General features: G+C 32.3%; 2 protein-coding genes across 2 annotated transcripts; one reads left to right on the top strand and one right to left on the bottom strand.

Moving 5' to 3' along the window:
• Nucleotides 1-1,293: 1,293 nt before the first annotated feature.
• On the bottom strand, nucleotides 1,294-19,849 carry LOC111001623 (peroxidase). The gene is made up of 13 exons (XM_022271563.2): nucleotides 19,555-19,849; nucleotides 16,325-16,434; nucleotides 15,858-16,158; nucleotides 15,528-15,765; nucleotides 14,997-15,159; nucleotides 14,137-14,321; nucleotides 10,811-11,003; nucleotides 10,453-10,650; nucleotides 8,018-8,295; nucleotides 4,656-4,811; nucleotides 3,983-4,103; nucleotides 3,444-3,624; nucleotides 1,294-2,762 (listed from the first exon to the last, which is right to left on the bottom strand). Exons 1-13 carry the CDS (start codon nucleotides 19,674-19,676, stop codon nucleotides 2,624-2,626), a joined length of 2,385 nt encoding a protein of 794 aa, XP_022127255.2. The 5' UTR covers nucleotides 19,677-19,849; the 3' UTR covers nucleotides 1,294-2,623.
• Nucleotides 19,850-22,642: 2,793 nt separating this feature from the next.
• LOC111001650 (mediator of RNA polymerase II transcription subunit 4) lies at nucleotides 22,643-25,362 on the top strand. The gene is made up of 5 exons (XM_022271623.2): nucleotides 22,643-22,867; nucleotides 23,071-23,251; nucleotides 23,612-23,763; nucleotides 24,045-24,223; nucleotides 25,062-25,362. The coding sequence occupies exons 1-5, from the start codon at nucleotides 22,800-22,802 to the stop codon at nucleotides 25,235-25,237; spliced, it is 756 nt and encodes a 251-aa protein (XP_022127315.1). The 5' UTR covers nucleotides 22,643-22,799; the 3' UTR covers nucleotides 25,238-25,362.
• The last annotated feature ends 131 nt before the right edge of the window (nucleotides 25,363-25,493 follow it).

The following is a 25,493-nucleotide window of genomic DNA, read 5'->3' as shown; positions in this document are numbered from 1 at the left end:
CAATTGACAAATCCTAAAGTAGACTGCAGAGTGCAGACAGCAGAAACCGCCGCACTGAAGTTTTAATTCATGAGTTATGGTAACTATGAGTTACCTCAGACATGACAATTCCATGTTCGGTATTCTACAAAATATGAACGGTATGGTGATGGTCTAGTCTCTAATGACAAGACCTCGACCTCGTCTACATTCTGGGCATACCCCGGAATGTGGAGTTTTATTTTTATACATTACTGAAATAACAGATAAAACATACTGAATAATTGGTTTAACGTAACATGAAAAAAGAAGAAGTGAAACTTCTTTATGATCTTATTTTTCGAAAAATGATCTATTATATTATACAACTTTACAGAAATTGGTTAAATAAAGTTAAATAAGAAGTTAAACAGACTTTCACCTTATTACTACTAAGATTATAGAATATCATTAATTGTAATAAAATTAGTATTACTATCACTTTATATCTTTATTAATATATTATATTATTGTTTTAATGGCTTTGAATCTCTTCCAATCAACCGTGGTAGGGACAACAAAAAGATAACGGAAAATGTCACGCGCAAGTCGCAACCAAAATAATGTGTAGTATTTTTTTTCCAACGCCGAAAAAGAAATTTTACTTCAAAAACTTTTAATTAATACAAAATAAAGTCTGCAGCTAAGTAAAACATATTTAACAAATATATCGCGAATTATTATATATACATTAACCTAATAACCCTAGAATTTAAGTGCTTAGCAATTGTAGTCAGCGAAAGACTGCAGCATAAGTTGACAGTAAGATTAATTGCTATTTTTACTTATTAAATAAATCACAATTCACATCAGCTTAACTGTTTTAGTCACCTTTCGTGATCTTAAAATTTTACCATATATAACGAGTAACACACAATAAAACTAAGTACACTTGTATCAGTAGCAGTAAATCAATAAATTATTGAACGGAAAAGACGCCAAAAATCGTATCGATCGTAACTCGTAATAAGCGATTATATTAATTACCACTGTCTATTTTTTGCTAGGAAGCGTAGTGTGCATCTGTGAAATATACATATATTTTGCTCGAACAAAATACATTTTTGTCAGCACAAATTATTATTAATGTCAAGCCCTTAAGCCCATAAAGAATAACTATGGATAGTTTTTCTTTTTTGAATCTGCTATAAGGTATATTTAATAGGTTTCATATGTAACATGGTCTGTCATATGCAATTTTCAATAGGTACAATACTTTTTTTAATATATCAAGAACCAACGAAAAGAAAGGGAAGAGAAATAAGACAAATGATACTGGCTGTTTATAAGTTTATTATAAATTACAAAAGATAAATAAAAATAAACAAAGAATAAGACAAAAATAGGCCTTTCCATAGGTGAACTGTTTCTTTATTTAAAACAAATTAAAAATTCATTTAAAGTCAAAATTCGATAGTTCTGTGCTTTGTATTACAATAATTAATCTTAAAATACAGAGTAATAGCTTCAGTTGAAGTTTATATGGTAACTGAAGTAGATTATTTATAGAACATAGGTATTTATGATCGTTATTAAATTTTATAAACTTCAATGTAACAATGATTCTTATAAACAATGTAATTTAACCTAATCCAGTCTTTGGCGATTGGCATACGCCATTTTTAGTTTCTTAAATTTCGTATTCCGATTTTAAATCTCGAGAACTTGAAAAAATAGAAAGTGATAAAACTAGGAACGAACACAGCCAAGTTATTTCAAAACCTTTTAGTAATTTCCGTTGTAAGTTTTTAGGATTACATAAATGTTCCGAAATTATTCAAATGGCAGTAGGTATTTATATAAGAATTGGCCATTTACATCTGAGATTTCTATAGAAGTAATGGGTTTTGTGAAAATAGTATGATTTTACACACACTACAGTATACATACACTGTACCTTAAATTATACATCAAACAATATTAAACTAGATAACTATTATGAATGCGGCAATTAAATAATTTTTCATGATGAATGATAGTGACATTAAATACTAAATTCCCTGCAATATAATGTTGCCAAGTGAAGGACAGTAAAGTTAGACGACAAATCTTTAACTTCTCTCTAGATCGTCTAACTCACATTATCACAGCCACTTTTCATGGCGTCCATAAGGACAAGACTTGGATCGTGCTCGACAAGTCCCTTTAACGTGACTCTATTCTAAATAAAATACTGAAACTTAAGTGTAATTAAATGCTTCTCAGCATAGTGTCATTTCACTCACATAACAATAAATGCGTGTATAATCTGTGGTCACAAGTCAAGCACAACTATAGTTAACGTTAAGAGTAGAATATAAACATTTTGAATATAGAATAAAATTTGAACGACAAAATCATAGATGTGAGAAGATTTAATATAGGCGACAAAATATAATCGTGACATTAACGTAGCTTGGTCATTTTAGATACAATTAATCTTGCTTTTTATATTTATTATTTATTAAAATAAGACACACAGTTAAGCGCATATCGGCACTTGCCAGAAATGAACGAACACGAAAAATTTAAGCCATTTTACCGCTTTCCAAAAAACCTCTAAGTACTTTTACCTTATTTTTCGTCTTCGTTCAGTGCTACCCTATAAAATAAAGTGCATATCAGTCTATTTAGTAATGTTGGAACTGGCAACCTTGTTTTTGAGCCAGCTGTTGGTGCGTGTGAATATGTCTGGTTGCTCCGATGGGTCTTGCCAGGCTTCGAGATTCATTCTTTTGATTTCATCGCAAGATACGATAGGGTTGCTGTAACAGAAACGTTTCTTTACCTGTGTCTGATTGTACTAATTTCATTGAGTCTTATATATTTGCGTAAAAAGTAACTGCACTATTGACCCAGTACATCTAATATATGTGATTGTCATGTTATGATCGTGATACAAATAATATTGATTCTGATAAGATATCTGCATAATATTGTAGTTTTCCATTAATATACTTGTTATCACCAGTCTTATCTTTGTCACATAATACCTAAGGCTTTTGTGAACTTACTCGTTTGTTTTATTAAGAATTAAATCTTAAAGTTGCAAAATACAAAAATATATTTGTTTCATATGAAATTGCAACACTGAAATTTAATGTCTGTCAGACATGTTCTATTTTTCAATTAACTGTTAAAAATTGGGCCCTTCTAATTTTTAGTGTAACATATTGTTTATAAAACGGAAAATTAAATTTTAATTTATTTGTTTCCGGTTTAATATGATAATTTTTATAGTTGAATATGTTTAAAGTGTATATTTGTAAACTTTGACAATGTTTATTTCCCTATTGACTTTTGAAGTATAATTGTTATGAATAATCATTATTATTAGACAAAGACACAGTCGTGTTTATATATATAGATTGTAGAATATGTATATTAAAATTAAATAGATGCTGTGTATAAGTCAAGCAAGTAATAATATTAAATTAATAATTTACCTATCACTGGGAGGCTGGAACGCATTCTTCTGAATTCCAGTAATTTCAAGATTGTCACACATCAATCGAGACAGTGACGCCCTTCGTATTTCCGCGATTTGACGTTTTGAGAAACTTCCCGCTTCGTGTGTGTGCGAGTAGAAGTATCTGTCACCGCTGCGCGTGCGCCATAGTTGTTCACCTAAAGATAAATATACTATTTTATTGAATAACAGTCTTGAAATTTCTTAAAGACGAAATTTAAGCGAACTTTTTGTGAAAACGATGGTCTTTTTGATAGTTTTTTTATGACTGGATTCAGCAAAGACTATGAAACATGCTTTTCTTTAAACACATAGCTTCTAAGATCTATTTCATATATTTCATTGTTCTAAGCAACGGATTTTAATTTGGTTCAAAACAACGAATCACAAGCTTTCTCTTAACAACCAATCACATTCAATCTAAAGCTCGTCACGTGACTTATTGCAAATAATTACGAAAGATTGACATCTTTTTCGTAAGAGATTTTACACTGTATATGTGTGAAGATAACTTACGTAAGAAACATGTAGCAGTTGGTCCAATCAAAGATCCTGGAAGTGGAGCCTCAGCCATCAAACCGACAACCAAATCAATGTCACCCACTTGCTCGTATATTTGGGACAACTTGTCTACCATCTGAAACAACATTTTTGGTAAAATCAAATTAACAGAGCGAGCATCATAATTTGTCTTTGACTGTTCTGTACTTTCTGAAATAAATTTATGCCAATCTTCGATTGAACTCGGGCACCGATGCTAGGCGGTTAAACCCTAACCCTAATGTGTAGATGGAAATTTTGTAATACAATAATAATATATATATATATATAAGCCTTTTTTTATCGGACATTTCGGCGTATTCTTTATTTTTATTTTTCGTAGATTGATTCTTTCTTCCATTTCTGCTTGTCCGCTTGCCAGGTGGCAAAGGCCTCCTCCAATCTACTCAATTCTGGCCTTTCTAAGGCCACTCTACCCCATGTTGTTCCCGCGACTTTTCTAATGTCGTCGTCCCATCTTTTTTGTGGTCTGCCTCTCTTTCTCTTTCCATCTCTTGGGTACCATTGTGTGACTATTTTACTCCTATTAGACCGAACTATTAGACTATTAGACCGAAACCCTCCTTGTAATACAAACCTATTCAATATTATTTGCATTTTGCTTTAATCATTAAGGGAATTAACATACCTCTTGTGGAATCACATCAGTCAGGTGTGAGAAGCTAGTCGCCACAGATAAGCCACACAGTGTACGGAACTGGGAGTACCCGGGAATTCCGTGGTCTCTTCCGCGCTGCACGTCAACTGCTAGTACGTCGAGGCCGCCCAACCAGTTGTTACGTAACTGTAGACAATATAAACTTGAAACTATAGTCCGTGTTGAAGTTATATACATATCTATTTTTACAGTGTATATCAAGGATCATCCGTTTCTTAAAAGAAAATACGTTTATTTTACATAACATCATCATGGTATCACTTATTCCACGTCATTAAATTCGAGCCTGTTGGCATCCCTACTCATCGGCAAAGAAGACAGAAGGTGTTGGCCGAGAGAAAAAGCCGGCGTAAAAAACTCTCGGTACTTTTTTTAAAAAAAAAGCAAATCATCAAACAATTCTACAATATTTAAAACAAATATAGCAAATTAATTAGAAGTAGCCTGCCTAGCACTAGTCCTAGGCCCTTTTATCAACTAGATAATCACTAACTTTATAGTAAGACTTTTTACACAGCTTTTCTTTAATACATTTCTTAAATTTAATAAAAGGCAGAGATAAAAGAGCCTCTGGGATTTTATTAAAGAAGAGTATCACTTTTCCCAAAAAAGAATTACTAACTTTAGACAGTCTAGTACGGGAAAATGATTTGTCCTTGTGCGTTGTTTAACTAGAAAATGAAATAATGACTTTCAATAAAACATTTGATACAAAAGTCAAAAGAAAACAGTTTAGATCATAGAGTATAGATCTCTGTATTTATATATACTATATGTATATTTCAATAGATCTGTAGTTATATTATTCTCAAAGCTAGTTTTTATAGGTAGGTTAAAACTTGGGTAGTTTACCTACAATTTTAGTCGGCTTATACAATTTTTCCCACTATCAGAAGAATTTCGATTTATAATGTTTGTCACAATCAGTGATGTTGTGGAGAAGAATTATAAAGAATAAAAAAAAAACACTTAATACGTCATACATAGGATATAAGTTAATATGTGCAATGTATAAAGCTTAATGTTTTTGCAAAGCTATTAAATTTATAATAGATAAAACTGAGGAGGTTTATAATAATTTTTCCTATATGACCGATTATAATACCAACTGATAACCTAGACTTGATAAAACCTATATATAAAACTAAATTATTACATTTAATCTAATAACCGTAAACGAAACTTACGGATAATCCGAAATAATTACATATCCGTATCTGAAACCGATATAATTTTATTCCTATATCCATATCCGTATATCCGAAATATCATATTCATAACATCTTATGATTTTTGTCAATAATGTATGTGATGTGTGAGATATATAAAGTATAAATTATTAATGAGAGTTTCTGACATCAATGGAAATTATCGCGTCGCGATAGTCCATACTTAATTTGATTTATTGATTATAAAATGCTATATATTCACATTTAATATTTATATACTATTAAACATTAATAGTGAATAGTCTATAACTAATCTTGTTTCAATTTATGCGTGATAACGTTATATAATAACGTTTATTCACTCCAAAAAATCCTAGGAATCGAACCCACGACCATTAGGTCGTTGAAACAGCGTTGCATATCCTGAAGAATTCATAGAAAGTTAACAGCACTTCAGTAGCGGGTTTTAACGTACCGACAGAGACATCTATTGGTGTAAAATTTAAAAGCATCAACATGCGGTATGCAATACTGGTTTCAATACGCAGGGCCGAGGTTTTCCTCATTCGTTTTCCTTATGACGCTTCTATGGACGCCATAAAAGTTTAAATATTATATTTGTAGCCTGTGTATAGTGCAGTCGTATTATTTAAACGTATAATAAATTAAAAAAAGATAGATATTGGCAAAACGCATGGGTTTATGTGAATACTGTGATCAGTTGAAGCCATCAGGACTGTACAGATTTATTTTTAAATAAATAAATCTGTACAGGAAAAGTCATAAAAATACAGAAGGTTAAGGACTTTAAACCTTTGTTTACCTCGAGTGTATTTTAAATCGTTCAAGGCCAATTGTAAAAATATCATATTTGTGTACAGCGATTGTCATGTGATGTAAAATTATCTGTGAAACAAATGCTCAATATCTTTTGAGCAGTCATCAACGTTATATTTGTGATTTAATTTATGAATGCTAATTAAATAAATACGTAATTATATACATATCATATAATATATCGCTAATTATGCAAACCATCTTATAAATCTCTAATAATAACAATAGTATATAGACATAACGTAATTTGATAATAAATAAATTTCAAGATGGGCATGATGGCTTAAAAAAAGACCTCAAATGCGATGTCTCCAGATGGCTTATGACAATATTTATATTTGTTTATTAATTCGAAAGGCTTTTTAATTCATCATAAGCGGGAAATTAAAGTACAGATTACAATAAATAATAACCAATGAATAAACGTTGAATATAATAAAATATTATAGGTTTTATATACTTGACATTCATTTGTCCTAATTTAAAAACATTTGTTCAATGTCTTTTTAATTCACCGACGACTCAATTTAAGTGAGCGTACATTGGTCGGTCAAATATAATAATTGACCTGAATTTAATAGAAGAACCGTCTAAAACCGATTCTTATCATAGATAGGAGTCGTAGTTACTTATATACTGATAGTTACACACATTATGTCTACCGCAAATGGTCGATTGAACCAGTCCTTAGAACTTCTGAAAATACCAGTGTCGCTATTATCTGAGGAACCTACAGAAATCTGAGATGTCTGTATCTGTTTAATAATCATTTGTCAATCTTATAGGCAAGTAGATGATGGGTTTAAGGCAAGCCGGTTTCTTCAAGATGTTCTCCTTCACCGTTCGAGCGAATGTTAAATGCGCTCATAGACAGAAAGTCCATGGGTGCACGGCCAACCTACAACTCAAGGATGAGTGGCTGAATCCATTAGGCCATTACCTATCTTTTGAAAATGCACATATCTTTTTTGGACAAAATCGTTTAAATAACCTGATTTGACAAGAAACGGCTTTATATCGAGTCTACCTGCAGTCTCTATTACGTGTTAAGTTAAAGAGATATTGAATAACAATAAAGTACCCGCAGATGTATATATAGCAGGATTTAAATTTCGAACACGTATGACACAAACAAATAATGGAATAAGAACTTGTAAATGTGTTTACGGCTAAACATTTTATGAAATTGTAAATATTCCAAAGCGTCTAATATATTAAGACCATTTGCATTATATTTATTAAAAACTACTTTAAAATAGAATATACTTGAAGTTGACTAAGATTTGTATCAAAGATTGATCCTAACATATTACGAATTCCACTTACATCATCATCATAATTGAAGTCCAAATCCTGAGCTTTCTGGATTGCCATACCCTGTAGAACGCTTTCCAGACCTCCTTTCTTCGCAATTAACTCTGGCTTGAAATAGGTTTGTTTAAGACGTTGTGATGTTACGTTGCCCTCAATGAGTAATATGTCCTGATCGAGGAGGCTGTTGACGAAGTGAAAAGCGGCGGTCGCAAAGGCATTGGTGATTGTTGGATCTATGTCGGAATTGTACCCGACATCATAGCTGTCATATAGCTGGTCTATGGATTTTCCTATAAGGAAAATATGGAAATTAGATCATGTTATAGAGCTTTCTCGAATTCGTGCTAACAAGCGGTAAAAATAGTAATGCAACATATCGAATATATTATGTATTACTTTAGTTAACGAACTAACTCAAACCCAAATGTTTATTGCATTTCTTATGTTAATATTTTATACGTAACCCGTTATAATTTGTAACAATAAGGACCTTTGTTAGGCACAGCAATGCTGCAATACATTAAATAGGTACATTATTTATTTGCTTATACAATATACCTAAGTAAGATATATTATTAAAAATCCGTGTGAATCTGTTATGATTTAGTCCACAATTTGTAATGATAAATTTTAAAATTTTCTAAAAACTCCAACCTTTTTTCGAATATTATAAGTACTAAAACCAGTTAGCAACTGATTTCTTTTGTATAACTTTCAAATTTGTATCTTCACCTAAATGTATTCGTACCGGCTTGTTCGTATCGGACAAGAGAAAGTGTTATATATTTGGTCAAGAAATTAATTAAGTACGACATCGATACCAAATAATTTGACTTGTAGAATATTATTAAAGTATATTTTATAGTTTCACTATACCAAAGAAACTTCCAAACATATTACTTCATCGGCAATTCTATTACATAATTATATCTTAAAAGGTTCGTGGTCTCATAGACTCTCACTGGATGCGTTGAGCGTCTATGATTACGTCTTAATATTTTCATATTTGTATTTGGAAGAATTTGGACGTGGTATTCACTCCCTCCGAGGTCGTGTACTAATTTTAAATATCATAATAACTAAGATATTTTAAAATAAAAAAAATGTAAATAGTAAATGACATAGTTTTACCTAAAATGTATGTCCATTTCGATGCACATAAATGTTATAAAAATAAATAAATGATAAAATAAAAATATAATAAAAAAATGAATTAGCCACTATTAAACAAAGCCTATATCAGGATACAAATATTGCAAACCAACTGTAATAAACAATCCGAGTGCCGACACTAATATGTATAGAGAAAAAAACGAAGGATGTTCAAGTACAAATGACAGTAGACAAACTATCATACAGTGTACATTATACGAGTACGAACTGAGATCAAAGTCTATGGCCTTGATCACCTAACTATCAAACAAAATGTCAAGATACATTATACTTTGAAATAGATTCTTGCTATGGAACAAACGCTCTTAAGTGAGGCCGTCACAATTGCACTTAGCACGTGGAAGCGGTGACGATGTTTGTGACTGAGTAAATACTTAGCGAAACAGTTAATGTAAATTGAAGTCAATATAGTTAGATTGTTAAGGTTATATTATTTAACCATATGTATTCGTACAATTATATATAAATGTTTTTAACTACAATTCCAAAATTCGTTACGATGAAAACTGTTTGTTCTGTGTAACGCTATTTACATGCAAGTCAAACTTTAACGAGTTCTTTGTAAGTTCGGCAATATTTGTTAATGTCGGCTACGCACTTGCAAGCCCTTGGGTAGTGTGAGTGTCTATGAGCGGTATTACTTAATATCAGATGAGCCTTTTGCCCGTTTGCTTCCTCTTATATAAAAAAAGTGAAAATAGCAATTAATGTACCTAACTAGTGCTTTTTGAGTTTATCGCCGAGACAAAAACGGAGCTTATGTATATAATATTAAATACCCAAAACTATCGTTAAACGTAAAAGGATCATCAAATCAATAAAGCTTTTTATAAATTTGGCGATTATTTAAATGATCCTAATCCATGGGATTTATTTGCTCCAGTTTATACAATTCGTATGACTCAAAACTTGGTGATTAAAAAATGAGAAAGTTTCTTGCCAGCTCTACGCCCTGGACTTGCGATCGGTAGTAAAAATAAACTTATAATCAATCAAACATCTTTTCTGTCGACATTTATAAGTGTACTTGTTTACCTATGCGAATAAAGTTATTTTGAGTTTAAGATTGAAAAGTTATACATGTATGAGAGAACAGAACTCATATATCTCTCATCGTTAAGGCAGCGTTCGTAAGAAACGTTTCAACGACTTTGCCAATACCATTCATCGGGTTAATATATAATCTACAACACACTCTCGAAAGCTCCATACGGAGAGCTTAAGAAGCTGTATGGTGCAATGTTCTAAAACAAAAATTTAATAAAAGAACATACCAGTAAGCGCAGGTAGCCAATATTTGTATGTTATATGTTGGAGTTCGGCCACAACAATTCTTCTGGCTTCGTGATAAAGTTTATCCGAATTCCAGCCCGGGTTCAAAACGGCTAAGCTCCTTGCGATGCGATTGTGCTCTCGGACAAATAGAGCATGGATCGCCGTCAGCCATGGATGCATGTTAGCGCGGACGTCTCCTAAAGAATAAGACATTTTAGCAAAACAAACATATATGCTTGCATATTGCTTTAATAAGAATTTCGAATACCGATATTATAGGTATTTAAAAAAATCTTCAATACATAACATATTTTAATAACAAAAAATATCAAACATAAATATGTATTAAATTCATACCTGTGTTAAAGCAGGCACCGTCATTATTCACCAGACACTTCTCAGACGGGTTGCTCACCAATGGAAGAAGTTCTTCATCATCCATAATCGAGGTCTTCAGGAGACCGCCAGTCTTTTCACGGAGGGATGCAGCATCACGGCTATTTGAGCCATAAATGTGGGATCCGTCTAGGAAATGAGTGGCTTGGTTCATCTATAGACAAAATATATTAATTCAATTAGTTGTTTCAAATAGTTTCAGAAAAATAGATGACAATTGCTATTTTAGTTAATTGATGGCATACACAATTCATACGGTAAAATTTACACAAGATAGTTACAATAAACGAAATTTGAGACGTTTATAATTCTAAATCTGATATTTATTTTTCTTCAGTACTAATCACAATAAACTGCGCAGTATTTGCTTATCGGTAATTATTTGCTTTTCAATGTGTGCACGAAGTTTAACCTCAATTATTAAAAACAGGCCACGTAACTTTCCATTTTAAAAATACAGATACATCAAACTGCAAAAAAACCATTTAGAACTTGAAAAAAGATTTGAATTGAAGAAAGATTTAAGCTTAGAACTCTACGCCCATTTTCTTTTTTATAAAAATAACAGGCTTAAAAGCACATTCATAATACTTTTTGAGTGTCTGTATCTGTGGCTTAAATTTAAAAAAAGAACTACCGACTGTGTTTTCGTAACGTAATAAGAGTTTCCAAGAAAGATTTTGGATTAAAATAAGGAGAGTAAAATACAGAAGAACGCGGGTAGTAACATTTCTCTATAGAGATCAATTGCAATATTTTATTTATTGCCAATGCAAAAACCCTCTATAGTCTATGAAGACAGTACAGTAAAATCAAAATAAAAGCCTACTTAAAAAGAAAGCTATGCAATTGCGATCTATAAATATTCCGAGAGCTCTAAGGACAAGGGCAATGAACTATTCAGTTGTGCCAACTTCACATTATCTTGGGTCGTAAGATAAAGTTGTATACATCTGACGATTAAAGTTTTTTTTTAATAATGGCAATAGTTTAAAGTTAAAAAAGTTATTAATATTTTCATATTTGTCATACGAAAACTCTAATTAACCTGAAAATTTGAAATTAGAACATTAATTCTGATGGTCAGGTTTTTTATTTCTCTTGATTTATAAAACAAATTTCAATTCTCATATACATATTCTATAAATATTTGCGACATATTATTTATGCTCATTTTACTATTGTGAAAATATCTGAATAATTTCTGTGACTTTGCCCTAGATAAACAACATAATTAATAGGATAACCTTCGCTTTTATAACCATTGCGATATCGATTAATTTATCTAACTGCAGTCGGAGGGGACTATTTTTAGATGTAACAAGTTGAACACGTTTCTAGACTCATGCGCATAGGAAAAAACAAATCTATTTAAAAGCCTTAAGCTTGAAAACCTGTGCAGACTTTTTTGTAGTAATCTTGTAAACAGTAGAAATGTATTTTTTTTTATAAATACATAGAAGTTTGTCTTTGGTCTCAATTTAAAATCAAGCTAAACGTTCCTAATTTAAAAACTGCAGACGCGAATGGGTTCATATGTACAAATAACAGATCACTTATCGCCAAACAAATACATAACTAATTGTGAACGCGCCTCCTTTCTGAATTCCTTACAACTACTACATGTTCCGTTACCGACTAACATCTCCTGCCTTTTACTTTATCCTTTATTGTATTATCTTATTTCATAATCAAAATATATTTCTATAAATATTAAGATTTAATATTTATGTAAATATTTTGTTTTTAACTAGCTTTAGTTACATAGTTTCCTTTTGATGTGTTTCTTTATTTTTTCTCGCGTTTAGTTTCCCTACCTTTTTCTTGAAACTGGCATAAAGTTATGACTATTCGCCATAAAATTAAAAAAAAAACAATTGTTTTTCTCCCTTTTATGTATAGAAAACAAAGTCAGGTACAAATTATAGAACAAATATTTTTAAAAATGGAATGCACGCTTCATGAACAATATATTAATTATTCAATAAATAGGGACAATTTGTAGGCTACTTTCAGTAATGTACCCTTGGTATAATGATTCAGTAATTAAATTCAACATTTACAAGAGGAAAATCAATAAAATCTGATCTTTAGACTGTGTTTGTGTAAATTGGTTATTAAACCTTTATTCTTAGACCCCTAGGTTTATTTTGCTTCATTTAATCAAAAAGCCAATAAATATTACAGATACATAATAATATATAGATATACATCATAAAAATACACTCGACGCAGAAGAAATATTATATGCAATTGTGAGGTTGAGGTTGTTTTAAAAGAATGTATTTACGAAATTGAAAAATATACGGAAAATTTATAAGATATAAAAACATGTTTTCCTACCTATAAATAATTCTCAGTAATAATAGACTTGTTAATTAGTAAATTCAATTATTGAAGTGCAGTAAACAAGTATTGACGCAATGCAATAAAACTTATTATTAAAATTAAATGTGCATTGTAATATTTTAGCGCCAACGGACTTTGTGTCTCACCATATAATTATAGTAATTGCACAATTGAATATTAGAGATACATACTCTTTTCTCGAAAATCAAATCTAGGTATATAAATAAAGAACTCGCCTGGACCAATCTGAGTATTTTTTTATTTATTCCTTGAACTCTATAGGGATTTTATAGATAGATTTTTTTATTCCGCAAGAGGGGTCTTTATGGGGTAGAAAAGCAAAATGTTCCATACGTTGGAATATAGCTAGAAAAGTAGTCTAAGTAAAAAAACATACTAAGCCGAAACAAACTTCGCGGGGACAGCTTTGAAACACTTAATAAAACATGAAATCCTAGTAAAATGTAATTTTTAAGTTGATATTTAAAATATGCATTCCTTTTGGAACTATACACAAATTTGTGAGTAACGGATCGTTGCTTCATAATTATGTCTAAACTCTGTAGACTAGACCGTAGACTGTAGAGTAAATTGTATGTATTATAATTGTATTCTATGGTCAAGAATCTAAAACTGCCTTGAATCAATCGCTATCATAATATGCGAAAATGATGTTACATCGTATTTGTTAAGGGAAACTATATTAACCACAGAATACAATTATAATACTTACACAAAATTTACTCTATGGTCTACAGAGTCCGATCATAGACACACAACGATCCGTCATTCAAAAATTCGAAATTTTAGCCATAGTTTGTGGGCTTTTCCTATGTATTTCAAAAATGTTAATTATTGAATAATATATGTTCCATTACAACCATTGACATTCAGTACATATCTTTTCATTTTATTCAGTCTTGGTATTTTATTCTTACCTGTTCCGCGGCTCCAAAAGTACAGTCACCGCGGTAAGTTGTCACAGACCGGGTGTACTCCATACAAATATTCATATGAGGATCCCGATCAGGCACCGATATGGGCATACAGCTGGGATGCAAGTACCGTGGGGTCAGATGTAAACCTGAATTGTCGCAGCAGCGGATTGTCTGGTCCGTGTGAACTACAAAAAAAAAACACCATTAGAACAGGTTTTTTTTTCTAATCGGCAAGGATCTTCTGTGACTGACAAAAACAGCAGTAGCACAGTAGCACAGTAGCACCTGATCAAGTATCACCTGACATGTCGCTTTTTGGGTGAGGCATGCGATTCCTCACAATGTCTTCATCCTTTCAGTATTAAATACAAAAGGAAAAGTACAAAGTGCGGGGTTCTAACTTAAGACCTCAGGAATGAGTATTGCACGATTTATAGAACAGCCAGCATACGACCAGGAGGCTCCGCTATGGACACTCTCAATACGAGAGGGCTTGCGAGTGTGTTGCCGCCTTTTAAGAATTGGTACGCTCCTAAGTCGAAGTATTTAAAGCATGAAATGATACAATTCAAACAAAGAAATTATCAGTTTCCGCGATAAAACCTAAGGTTAATAAGGACGTCACTATGACGTCATTGTAAGCTGATGCTGTACTATCGTTTTGTTAGTATTAGAAAAATGCTAACATATAAGTTAACATGAAATAACATTTAACTAGTGATATTGGAAAGGGCACCCTTCACAAAAGATGGGCCACACACTAGAGACTTTCATAATGTAAGAATATATGCCTGCAGACCTGATAATCAGGCATTGGTTTGATTTTATTTAGAATATTAGATACTATATAATTTACGTACTTGTTTTTCTCACAGGTGTATGAACCAAGTCATGATAGATGAACTGACTCCATACAGCCAATGCGATGGATGTCTTCTCATTTGGGACGTCCGAGTTATTAGCCAAGTTGGTGCTCACGAGTCTAGCCGATGGTAGCTCCTTGTGACTCAGCGACCGACGGGGCTATAAACAATTTGTTTAATGTCTATTGTTTTCTATACAATTGGTTATAAAAATTGTAACAGCTTATTAAATAGTAACAATAAAGACATAAATTGAACAAGTATTCAAGTGTTTGAAAATTCTTTACAAGCATTATTTGGAATTAAAAACAATTATTTGAATTTGGAACAAAATTTAGGGTAAAACTTTTGTTTGAGCAAAATTTTAATGCAGTTGTTCGAAATTTGAATTGTTCAAATAAGAATAAATATTATGAATAAATTTGAAAATTTGAATAAAATCCACATTCCAAATTCAATATTTCTACTAGCTTTTGCTTACAAATCGTTGTATGTTAATTTTATTTATGACAGTCTAACGGGCCTAACCTCTTCAATACCATCAGCATATCTTGGATGCAGGAGTCGTTTGTAGCCAGTAAGAGCCTGGCCCCAGGACGAACGCACTGGATTGTTGCAGGAGCCATCAAACGTACGATATCTTGACGACATCTTGTTAGTGCGACAAGTAAACCTCTCTAATTGCGCACACTCTCCGCCAAATTCACTCTCACGCAGATTTAATGTACTTATGAAGCTCGCGCATTCATCGTTCGCCAAACCGTATCTAAAAAACTCTTTGATTAATAATCTATCAAGGGTTTATCTAGTGCGACATGCCACCATTTTGTTTTTCTACACAAATAACATTGTATATACCTAGTACAACGTGTCCAAATAAGATTTTGCGATGCTTTTGTAATTGTCATTGAGGATTTTTCATACTTCATTGCGTCTTTTGAGGGTAGACCGAGGATCGCCAGCCCTTGGGCGGCAGATCCTTGTTTTGGCTTTATCCCTGACACCTCCAAGTTTTCCTCTAAACGCTCAAGCATTGCCACTGTCATTTTACTGATACTAATAGACTTATTGGTGTTAGCAGATGTTATGGGTGGCAGTTTCTTGAGCATTTCTGCACTCGGAAATGGAAAATCATACATCGGTGGTGGATGGTAAAATTCTGTAACCAAAATTACTTTTAGCGCTTTACTTGAAGAATTTTATAAAAAAATATATTTACATGTCCGTGAAACGTAAATTGGGAAGAATAGTTAGATGCGAGAGATTAGGTCACGCACGCAATGTCTGTTGAAATATGTAGGAATTGTTAATAAAATGTGGTATACCTGTAGTCATGATCAAATTCAAGGGGTAGGGAGCAACATGACTTCCGAACGTGACTCCCGCCCACAGCACTACACCCAGTAATACCATCTTCATCATTTCCTCCAGAATACTGTAAAATTCTATAGTTGAATATCTTTTGCGGTCACAATCAAAATGTACTACGTCTAATATAATAATGTAAGCCAGATTCATTCGATTGATTTGAAGAATAAAGCAAAACTGAGCAATTCTCACATCACAAGAATTATAAAAGGTTATCGGGCCTCTGATAAGTTGACCTCACGTTTCGTCAGTTATACTATAAATATATTGTAAGGCGAGCCCCCGGCCCGTCAAATAATAATTCACGGAATTTTAAAGTTTGCCATAGCCTGGGGGAGCCTATGGGACCCCCAAAAAGGGTCATCGCAGCCCTTGGACACCTAATTTAGACAATGCTTTGTCTTTGTTGAGTATGCTCTTATTTAAAAAAAATACTAGAGTGGGTAATCAATACAGTCTTGGCTTATGTTTGTCATTTAAGGAAATTTTACTTACAAAGTAACAAAAAAACAATAGTTTTGGAATTATTTCGCTTCAGTGCCTGATCTGTTAAAGTTATAGCTACTATTCTGTTAAATGCTATTCTATAGCTATTAAGAAATAATTAAATAAATGTTTTAATAAATTTAAAACGAATTCTGTACAATATAACATTTTGCGTCGAAACATTGTGCGTAATAGGAAGAAAAGTAATGCGTCACTCGTTTTAATTTGAGATGATACGTATGATGATTATTTTGTTATGGATTTTAACTTTGATTTCTGATACGATCCTGGATATTCATTGAAATCCGATGATGTTAAGCAAATGTGGAAAAATTATTAGTTAAAAATTAATAATTTTTCCACATAACAGAACAGATGTTTGGCAACAATCCCACATGTTGTTATCCCACCTGTTGGAGAGCATGCCCAGGAGATGCCTGTTTGACCGCCGATTTAATTAACCCATATTATATAGTATATAGTTGTCTAGGGAACATGGCAGGCGAGCAGTTGCAATTCTTTGCAGTTCTTACAAGTAACGACGATCCAGATCGTGCAGTGTGTTATCTGGATGTCAGCAACAAAAGTGTGAAACTTTAGCGTGCTTCGATGAGCGCTGTTTGAATATTTATTACTGATAAATAACGGATTAGATATATGTTTAAACAATGTTAATTATTCTAGAGCCGGCTTTCGCTCAACGAATAAGTATCGCAATACAGCTGTGCTGCCATATATTTAGTTTCGAGCAATATATTTAGTTTTATATTTTAATTTACTAGGTTAAGAATATTGTTACTACTAAATTACGTTTAATTCATATTTCTTTGGTTACTTTTGAGTTTATTGCACGGCTATCGTTTTAATGTGATAATTTTAAGAACGACTACAAAATGTAAGTATTATTCTGATGTAAGTGACATTTTTGTCTTTTTTGAGAAATAAAGTATTTTAATCTAATCACGAAAATATTTGTATTAACATTACGACAACACTGCAAATGAAGGCTAGGCCCTATTTACGGTACTGCGATGGAAGGTACTAATCAGGGTCAGAGGTTGTTTTAAAATTACTTTTATGAGTTGTTCAAGCAACCAAAGAAAGTCCTTACAAACACGGCGGCCCTTAAAAGATCTGATGTCAATAGTCTTAGTACTACTGTCGCCTTAAAACTAATATTCTAGATTCAATTGTTTCGTGTATATTAAAATACTGTATAAAAGCCATATACCACATTAAATATTCCATTATTTATCTTGTACGCTTTATCAAGAACTAGTTGTTATGACGTTACATGATCTTATACACTATTCATTGTTATTAAACAGTGTCATTGTTTAACGGTGGTAATACGAATTTGCATTGTACTGATTTCGCGGTGTCTAGTTCACTTATAACTTTTATTCAACTTTGCTTTTCCTGCTATAAAAAGAATTTCAGATGCTAAATTGTGCATCTATTGTACGTAAGAAAAGAGTTAGGTTTTGATATTGAACATGAGAGCCTAGATTTGTTTAAGCTGTCGCGGCGTAGGTTTAAAGGGAATATTTAGAATATTTATAGCGCCATATCCTTCATCACGCGAGCAAATTTCACAAAGGTACATTCCCTGACTTACCACCATCCCACTACATACCCGAATTATGTAAATTATTGTTAAATGTATTTATTCAATAGATTTTTTTTTCCATGTTTTGTAATGGTTCAACCATTTGTATATTTGTGCAGGAGTAGAACGTAAGTAAATATGGATGTAAGAGTAATAATGAGTTCTAGAACATTTATATTTATAATTGGTTTTGATAAAAATATACGTTTATATATTTTAATCCAGATTTTAGGTAGGTATCTCAATATTTAAAAAAATATTTGTTATATTGCTATTTTTATTATGTTGCGGGCTTTCTAAACAAATAACACCTGATATTTATTTCATGTCCTACTTTCATAAGGTTTCAATTGTTGTCTGTTTCTTTTACAAAATATTACGCGAAACTTAACCTAAAAAATCACTCGTAGTATTTGGCCTAAAGGATCAACGATAAATTCATTATTTGCTAGCGTTTTTAACTAACACAGATAAAGTGACTGATGAAATTGATGAGCATACACGAATCAGAAAGATAACGACTTAGATTCTATGGACACAACCCTATTACCTAGGTACCTACAAGTATAGGTGGAAATCAATCTGCATTGAGATAGGTCAGTTAATATACGCGTCGAAGTTTTGGGAAAGGCAAAACAAGTAAACAAAATTGTACGGTTACTCGGCGAACGAGATCCTATATTATAGATATGGTATATGAATCACTCCCATACAACAAAATAATACTAATTAATTAAATTCTATGCTTATAAAATGCTGAAAATAATTTTAGTAATCGTGTCGATTAACTTTTAAGCAAATCTTACTAAACAAAATGTTCGGCCTTGGTTTGTATATTATAGTCTACTTATTTGTTTAATACAAGTAAACAGCCGCCATAGACTTGAGTTTTAGTAATTACTGATGCATGTGTAAAAAGTTTTATAATCTAAAGTACTTTATTTTCTTATACCAAAACGCTCTCACGCAAACTTTCTACAACACAAATTGATTATATATTTTACGAGTGACTGTTATGGCTATGTGCATGCGAGTTGTTTATACATATATTCCACTAAAGTCCAGGACTAAAAGTTTTCAAGTAAAACTTACGTAGAATGCTCCCCACAGCCGTCGCATTCCGATTTCCTTCTAGAACATTTCTCTGGAGACTTATCCTTCTTAACGTCACGGTTCAGCACCGACTTTCCTTCGATGATCCGTTTAAACAACATAATAACAGCAAAAGGATTTGTTGTTTACGGCAATAATCACGACGTATGTTTGAATTGTTTAGAATCGCGGCTGAAACTTGGTCGAGGGAACGCTGTTCCATTAGATTGGCAGAGGAGCCAAGTTCACCTCTACTGCCAAACTTGCACTACTGAAACACCGTTGATGTTTTCCGTCCGCGATTCGCGCCTCGATCGAATGCTCTCGACCCCCGCCGCCCCGCCGCTAGCCACAGGCTACGTAAATGTAATTGTAATCAGCTAAACAACAAAACCATTCTGTACTATATCTTAGAATTTACTTGATTTTTCAATCTGCTACTAGAATTGATATATTATGTAAATGATAAGTAAAATATAGTTAAACGAGTTTCATGTCAATTAACAGGTAAAAATCTTCAATCCAGTCAATGAGAAATGGGTTGACTGTTTAATTTGCTTACTCTATAACAGTGTTATGACTAAGAGCCTGTATTACTGAGCAAATTATAGAAAAACAAAAAACAGCTGGTCTGAATAAAACCATTAAATAAAACCAAATATATCAATTTGTTATATTATGTTTCTGTTATAAGACAAACAGGCTTACCTGAAATTAAGTTATACCGCTGCCTATGGACAGGTACATTGCAAAAAGGCTCGTAAGTGCGTTGCCGACCTTTCAAGAATTGGTACGCTCTTTTCTTGAAGGAAAATCTTCGAACTGCATTGTGTTACTTACATACAATATACACCTACACATCGGCATAATATCTAATGACGAATCTTAAACGTTCAAAGTCAATTAGGTAATCTGAATATCTAGGAAGACACTCCATAGAGGACAAGTCATAAGATTTTCAGAAAAAAATCACGAACAACTTTATTTATTCAATAATGTAAAATTAAATTATGTATTATGTAAAAGTGCAGTATTATGATCCGGTAATAAAGACTCACTAGCACGTGGAGTGCGCATGCTGAGTGCGTGCTTGCCGGTCCCCGCTCCCCTCTATACCCCGCAGTATGAATGTGGCCTTTACGAGTAACACGCACCAACCGCCTGATCACGGCAATTATAAAGCTGACTTTACATTGTTCAATCTAATGACTCAACGACTCCCTTGTGCATTCAGTTTTTACTTTAATATCGACGAAAAACACATTTTTGCATGTTAAAATTGTTTATTTTAGACAACGCCAGCCTACACATGTCCAAGATTTATGGAATTAGATGTGAAATCTTCACCATATTTTCCTTCATGGTATGCAATTATTAATTTTAAACATAGATTGTAAAATCTATTGCTGCACAACCGGGATTGAAGCGAAAACCCAAACTTCTTTACTTTCTTAAATTAACTATCAAATTTTGAAGTGAAATAAGGAACAAAGTTTTTAAATAAAATTGCTTAACAATTCAAATAAAAACGTATTAAAAATCAAAGCTATCAGTTTTTGTTAATACGTAACGTGTTAAAGTGTTAAAGACATTATAATAGTCTACAACGTTCCATTTCTGTAGGTAGGTACCTAAATACCGTCGGCTTTAACGTTGTTATTTTTTACTGGGTATTTTAAGAACTTACTTAACATCTTTTGAGTTTTCTTCTTTTAATAAATAAGAAATATATGTATCTATGCTTTTCTGGAAAATATGTCTATAAGTCTGTAACCCTTTATAATTAAAAGACAGATCTACCGCAGATAGAAAGATATACCACCTACAAAATTGTTAAAAATTTACCCATAAAACATATAAGTATAGAGGATTTTTGCCTTACCAACCCTACCCGGGTTAGACAGGGTAGGGTTCATAGGGTCGGAAAAGCAGTAGGTACTTATCAACCGGTGAAATTTAATAGTCACAGTTAACTATTCACTTTCAATCTTATGCTCATCCCAATATGAAAGATAGATACAATTCCTAATTTATGTATACTTTTATGTCATGTTATATAGTTAAAAAAGTACTATATTTTCTTAACCAAAAATTTTAAATAAGTGCGTGTTTCAATAGTGAAAACACATAGTGAAAGCTAAGTAATAAGTACATTATATAGATTTAATTATCTACTCGAATTTCAAATAAATTTTTTTCATAAGCTGCGTTAATTTATGTAATTGCAAATTCAGTAATATTTTTGTTGTGAAATTGTGATCTGAAAATTCATATAATTCTTGAATACCTACGTGGCAACACCGTTGCGCAAACACGAAATAGTATCGACGCGGATCCAACTTAACTGACAACTTAATCTGAGCTGGCTTCCCGTTACCATTAACCTTGTAGTTAGTGTTAAAATAAAAAAGCACTGTGTCAAATCCAAAAAATAATAATAAAGCTAAGTCGAAGCATGCATTGCAACTGCGACGCACGTCTCAGTGTCAGTCATCAGTGCACTAAAAAAAAATGACTCATTGGAAGACGATGGGGACTGGACTACTTGCAAACATGTATATCACAGATTTTTACCGAATGGCACAATATTAACAGCAGATGTCTATTCCTTAGAATTGCTAATATGCTGGAGAAGCTTGCAATTCAACAACCAAGACTAGTTTCTTCTTTCTCTGCTTCTCATTTCTTCTTTACGTCAACGCGCGAGCTCTCGCTTCATGATAGGCCAACGCAAAGCTACAAGACTAAGAGTTGCAGCAGGAAGCTCTCTGTCACCTTCCGTCAAGGAATCAAGCCCCAAACGGTTTCTAATTTTTCAAAAGCTAGAGAAAAATTCGTAGGTAGGTTTTTGGTTTCGTAGGTTGGTTATAGGTTCATATTTTCAAACTGTTACACGAATCTTCAAAATTCATAGATAGAATAGAATATTTCAAAGCGGAATTAAAATTGGGAGTTATTGTATCTCATTTTATCATACGATAATACTATAGGTATAGACTCACAATATTTACAACTCTGTTATTTTGGACTAAGACTGTCAGTCATTTTAGTCTTATGTCAAACAATTCGCAAATGAGAATTGTCAAACGTGTTGTTTAATGTTTTTATTCGAAGATATTATAGTAAACCATTCTTGAAATGTGATAATTTTAGTGTTTTATCCAAAGTATACAAGAACATATTGTATGTTCATAATGTCTAACTAATATTGTGCTTGAAACTTAAAATTTATAAGAACCAAGAAGATGGCTTCACATTTAAGTACCCGCGATCGGTTGTTGTCCCAGATTGATGATATTGAGCTAATTGCCAAGTAAGGACTACGAATATAGTTCTATAGAGATAGCTTCGTAAAACTATAGCATTTTATTTTCATATTATTTGTAAAAATACCTGGAAACCTTAATTACTTTCATAGAATTACTGACAATACGTTATAAATTATTATTTTTTCAACTATCGATAATCTTTAGTCTATAATAAGAATTTCATAAACAACTTAATACTAATTTGCAGGGAAATAATTGAGGTAGCTATAGCCCCTAAGTCGCAGAAATTATCAGCAGTGGATCATGCACAGTTAACAGAATTACTTCTGTCTAAAGATGCAGAATTAAAGAAAACATTAGATTTGGCTGATGAACAAGCAAAAATACAAGAAAAGATGAATGAGCTTAAAGCTGAGGTCTACAACAAGGTTAATAAGAGTTAACTATTAATAACAAATTAACTACTAAACAATTGTTATTCTTGTTTATAAAAATATTAATACATATTATAAACAAGTACGTGTACTAGCATCATTAAAAATTTAATAAAGTGCATAGAGACCTAAATCAAATAATAATAGTTAGAAAGTTTCATACACTAAAGAGTATTTCAAAGCGTTTTAATATGAGACCTAGTCATACAATTTCCATGTGTGTTGGCTATTAATATAGGCTATGTGGTGAAAAAACCGGTACACTAAGCATAAAAGGGAAATAGACATTGGTAGTTGTTGAATATTATGGCATAAAATTATGAAATTGTCATAACTATAATTATATGTTTTTAGGATCAAGATATTTCACTTCTTCAAAGGCAACTGAAAGATGCTGAGCAAATATTGGCAACATCATTATATCAGGCTAGACAAAAGTTAGCGTCAATTGTTAAGTCTAGAAAAAGACCAGTGCCTTCTGAAGAATTAATTAAGTTTGCGCACAGGTAAGAATTGTATACATATTAATATATTATATTATAATATATATTGACCTAAAATACTGTAGTAAACTGAGGTACAGTATGCACCTAGTATGGCATATAGAAAAATCGCTTAAACATCTACTTAACTGATAAATTTTGTGTTGAGGAAATAAATATATGTTGTCAAATCATTTTTTTCGCTAAAAATGATTTCAGTTTCAATGTAATAATTAGTTTGCAGTTGAATCAGTAAATGGTAAAAGTTTAATGATATTACATACCCAATTTGTTTCCAATTTTAGGATAAGTGCATCAAATGCAGTCAGTGCTCCGTTAACATGGCAGCCTGGGGATCCAAGAAGACCGTACCCCACAGATCTAGAAATGAGACTTGGAATGTTGGGCCGACTCTGTGATTTACCTCTAAATGGACATGCACCGTCCACACTTAATGACCTACACCGAATCACTACTGGAGGAGGTGGGCCTAATCACTTATTTGTTAAAAGTTATCAGTAACATTAATATGTTTACTTAATAGTAATGCTTACTTATTGTTTACTAGTGACGAAGTCACTCAACCAGAATACTTCAACTCTCAATAAAAAAATATATCTTACATTTTTATTGCATATTTATGACTAGTAATAATCAGAGGGTCAGATTCATAATCAAGAGTAAAAATGCGGACAAAACGCATTGGATTTAACATACAGGAGATGACTCCAGTAGTAGTAGCACTAAGAATGATCTTAGTCTTACCAGTGTTTAACCACAGGTAGGGGTTTTGCAACAGCACCTGATTTGCTTTGGTAGTATTTATAAAGGAAACAGAACTAAAAATGTAATTGGGCATATTACATTGAAGGGCTATTTCTTCAAGCGCTTCAAACACATAAAATTTTAATAATTTCAATTTTAAAAAAAATCTTTAAATTTGTAGATAAGAATAGCTTAACATTTGTCACATCCTCTATCTATATATAGGTCTATAGTTTAATTATTATGATATTGGCAACTTAGGAAGGATGAAGATCTAACACATTATTGTATCATTAGTTGATTTATAATTACTTGACTTCATGGTTTCATTGCAATCAAATCCAAGGCTACTAGGTTCAATGTACGATGTTTTTAACGCTTATTTATTACATTATTTATGTTATATGACGTTTCGAATATTTAACAGTAGTTGTGGTGATAGACTTTAAAATAACGCAAGAGTTTATAATAAATATTCCGTTTATATCCGTTATATATATATTTAAAGTAAATTGCATGTCTTATAATTGTATATATTATATTGAACTCTATTACAGTACCCGCTTCAGCGACAAATCAATTCACCTGGCACCCATCGGGGGAACTCCATATGTCAGTGGGTGGTGGAAACTCTGTGGCAATTGATGGTCGCGGTAAAGATGCGCCGGCGCAGGAAGATGTCGAAGTTATGTCAACAGACTCTAGTTCTAGTTCTAGCAGTGATTCTCAATAGGCTTAATTCTTTTTTAAGTGCTGAAGTTTTAACTGCTGTGTATAGTGTAATAGTGCAGATGTATGATTGGATGTATGTAACGTCTTTATATAGTTGTTGAGTCGTAATAAACTTTTTCTTATTTATAAATGGCTTTTTATTTGACAAATGGTCTGACACTTTATTCAACTTATTATACTGTATGAATGAAGGTATATTCTTGTAAAGTAGGCTTTTGATTGAGCTTTTCTAGTGGTACTTTGCTTATTTGCTGGAA

The sequence above is a fragment of the Pieris rapae genome, chromosome 19, assembly GCF_905147795.1.
Source record: "Pieris rapae chromosome 19, ilPieRapa1.1, whole genome shotgun sequence".
NCBI classification, from domain to species: Eukaryota; Metazoa; Arthropoda; class Insecta; order Lepidoptera; family Pieridae; genus Pieris; species Pieris rapae.
Note: the sequence above shows the minus strand (reverse complement) of the source record. Positions and strands in the feature narration are given on the sequence as shown.

What these genes read in the sequence shown, in the direction of transcription:
- LOC111001623 (XM_022271563.2), bottom strand. Translation starts at nt 19,676, where the DNA reads ATGTTGTTTAAACGGATCATCGAAGGAAAGTCGGTGCTGAACCGTGAC. An exon ending in TTGGCTACCTGCGCTTACTG is followed by an intron (nt 8,296 to 10,452) that starts GTATGTTCTTTT and finishes TTTTCCTTATAG; the next exon opens with GAAAATCCATAGACCAGCTA. An exon ending in AACTGCTACATGTTTCTTAC is followed by an intron (nt 3,625 to 3,982) that starts GTAAGTTATCTT and finishes ATTTATCTTTAG; the next exon opens with GTGAACAACTATGGCGCACG.
- LOC111001650 (XM_022271623.2), top strand. Translation starts at nt 22,800, where the DNA reads ATGGCTTCACATTTAAGTACCCGCGATCGGTTGTTGTCCCAGATTGAT. An exon ending in AAGCTGAGGTCTACAACAAG is followed by an intron (nt 23,252 to 23,611) that starts GTTAATAAGAGT and finishes ATATGTTTTTAG; the next exon opens with GATCAAGATATTTCACTTCT. An exon ending in TTAATTAAGTTTGCGCACAG is followed by an intron (nt 23,764 to 24,044) that starts GTAAGAATTGTA and finishes TTCCAATTTTAG; the next exon opens with GATAAGTGCATCAAATGCAG.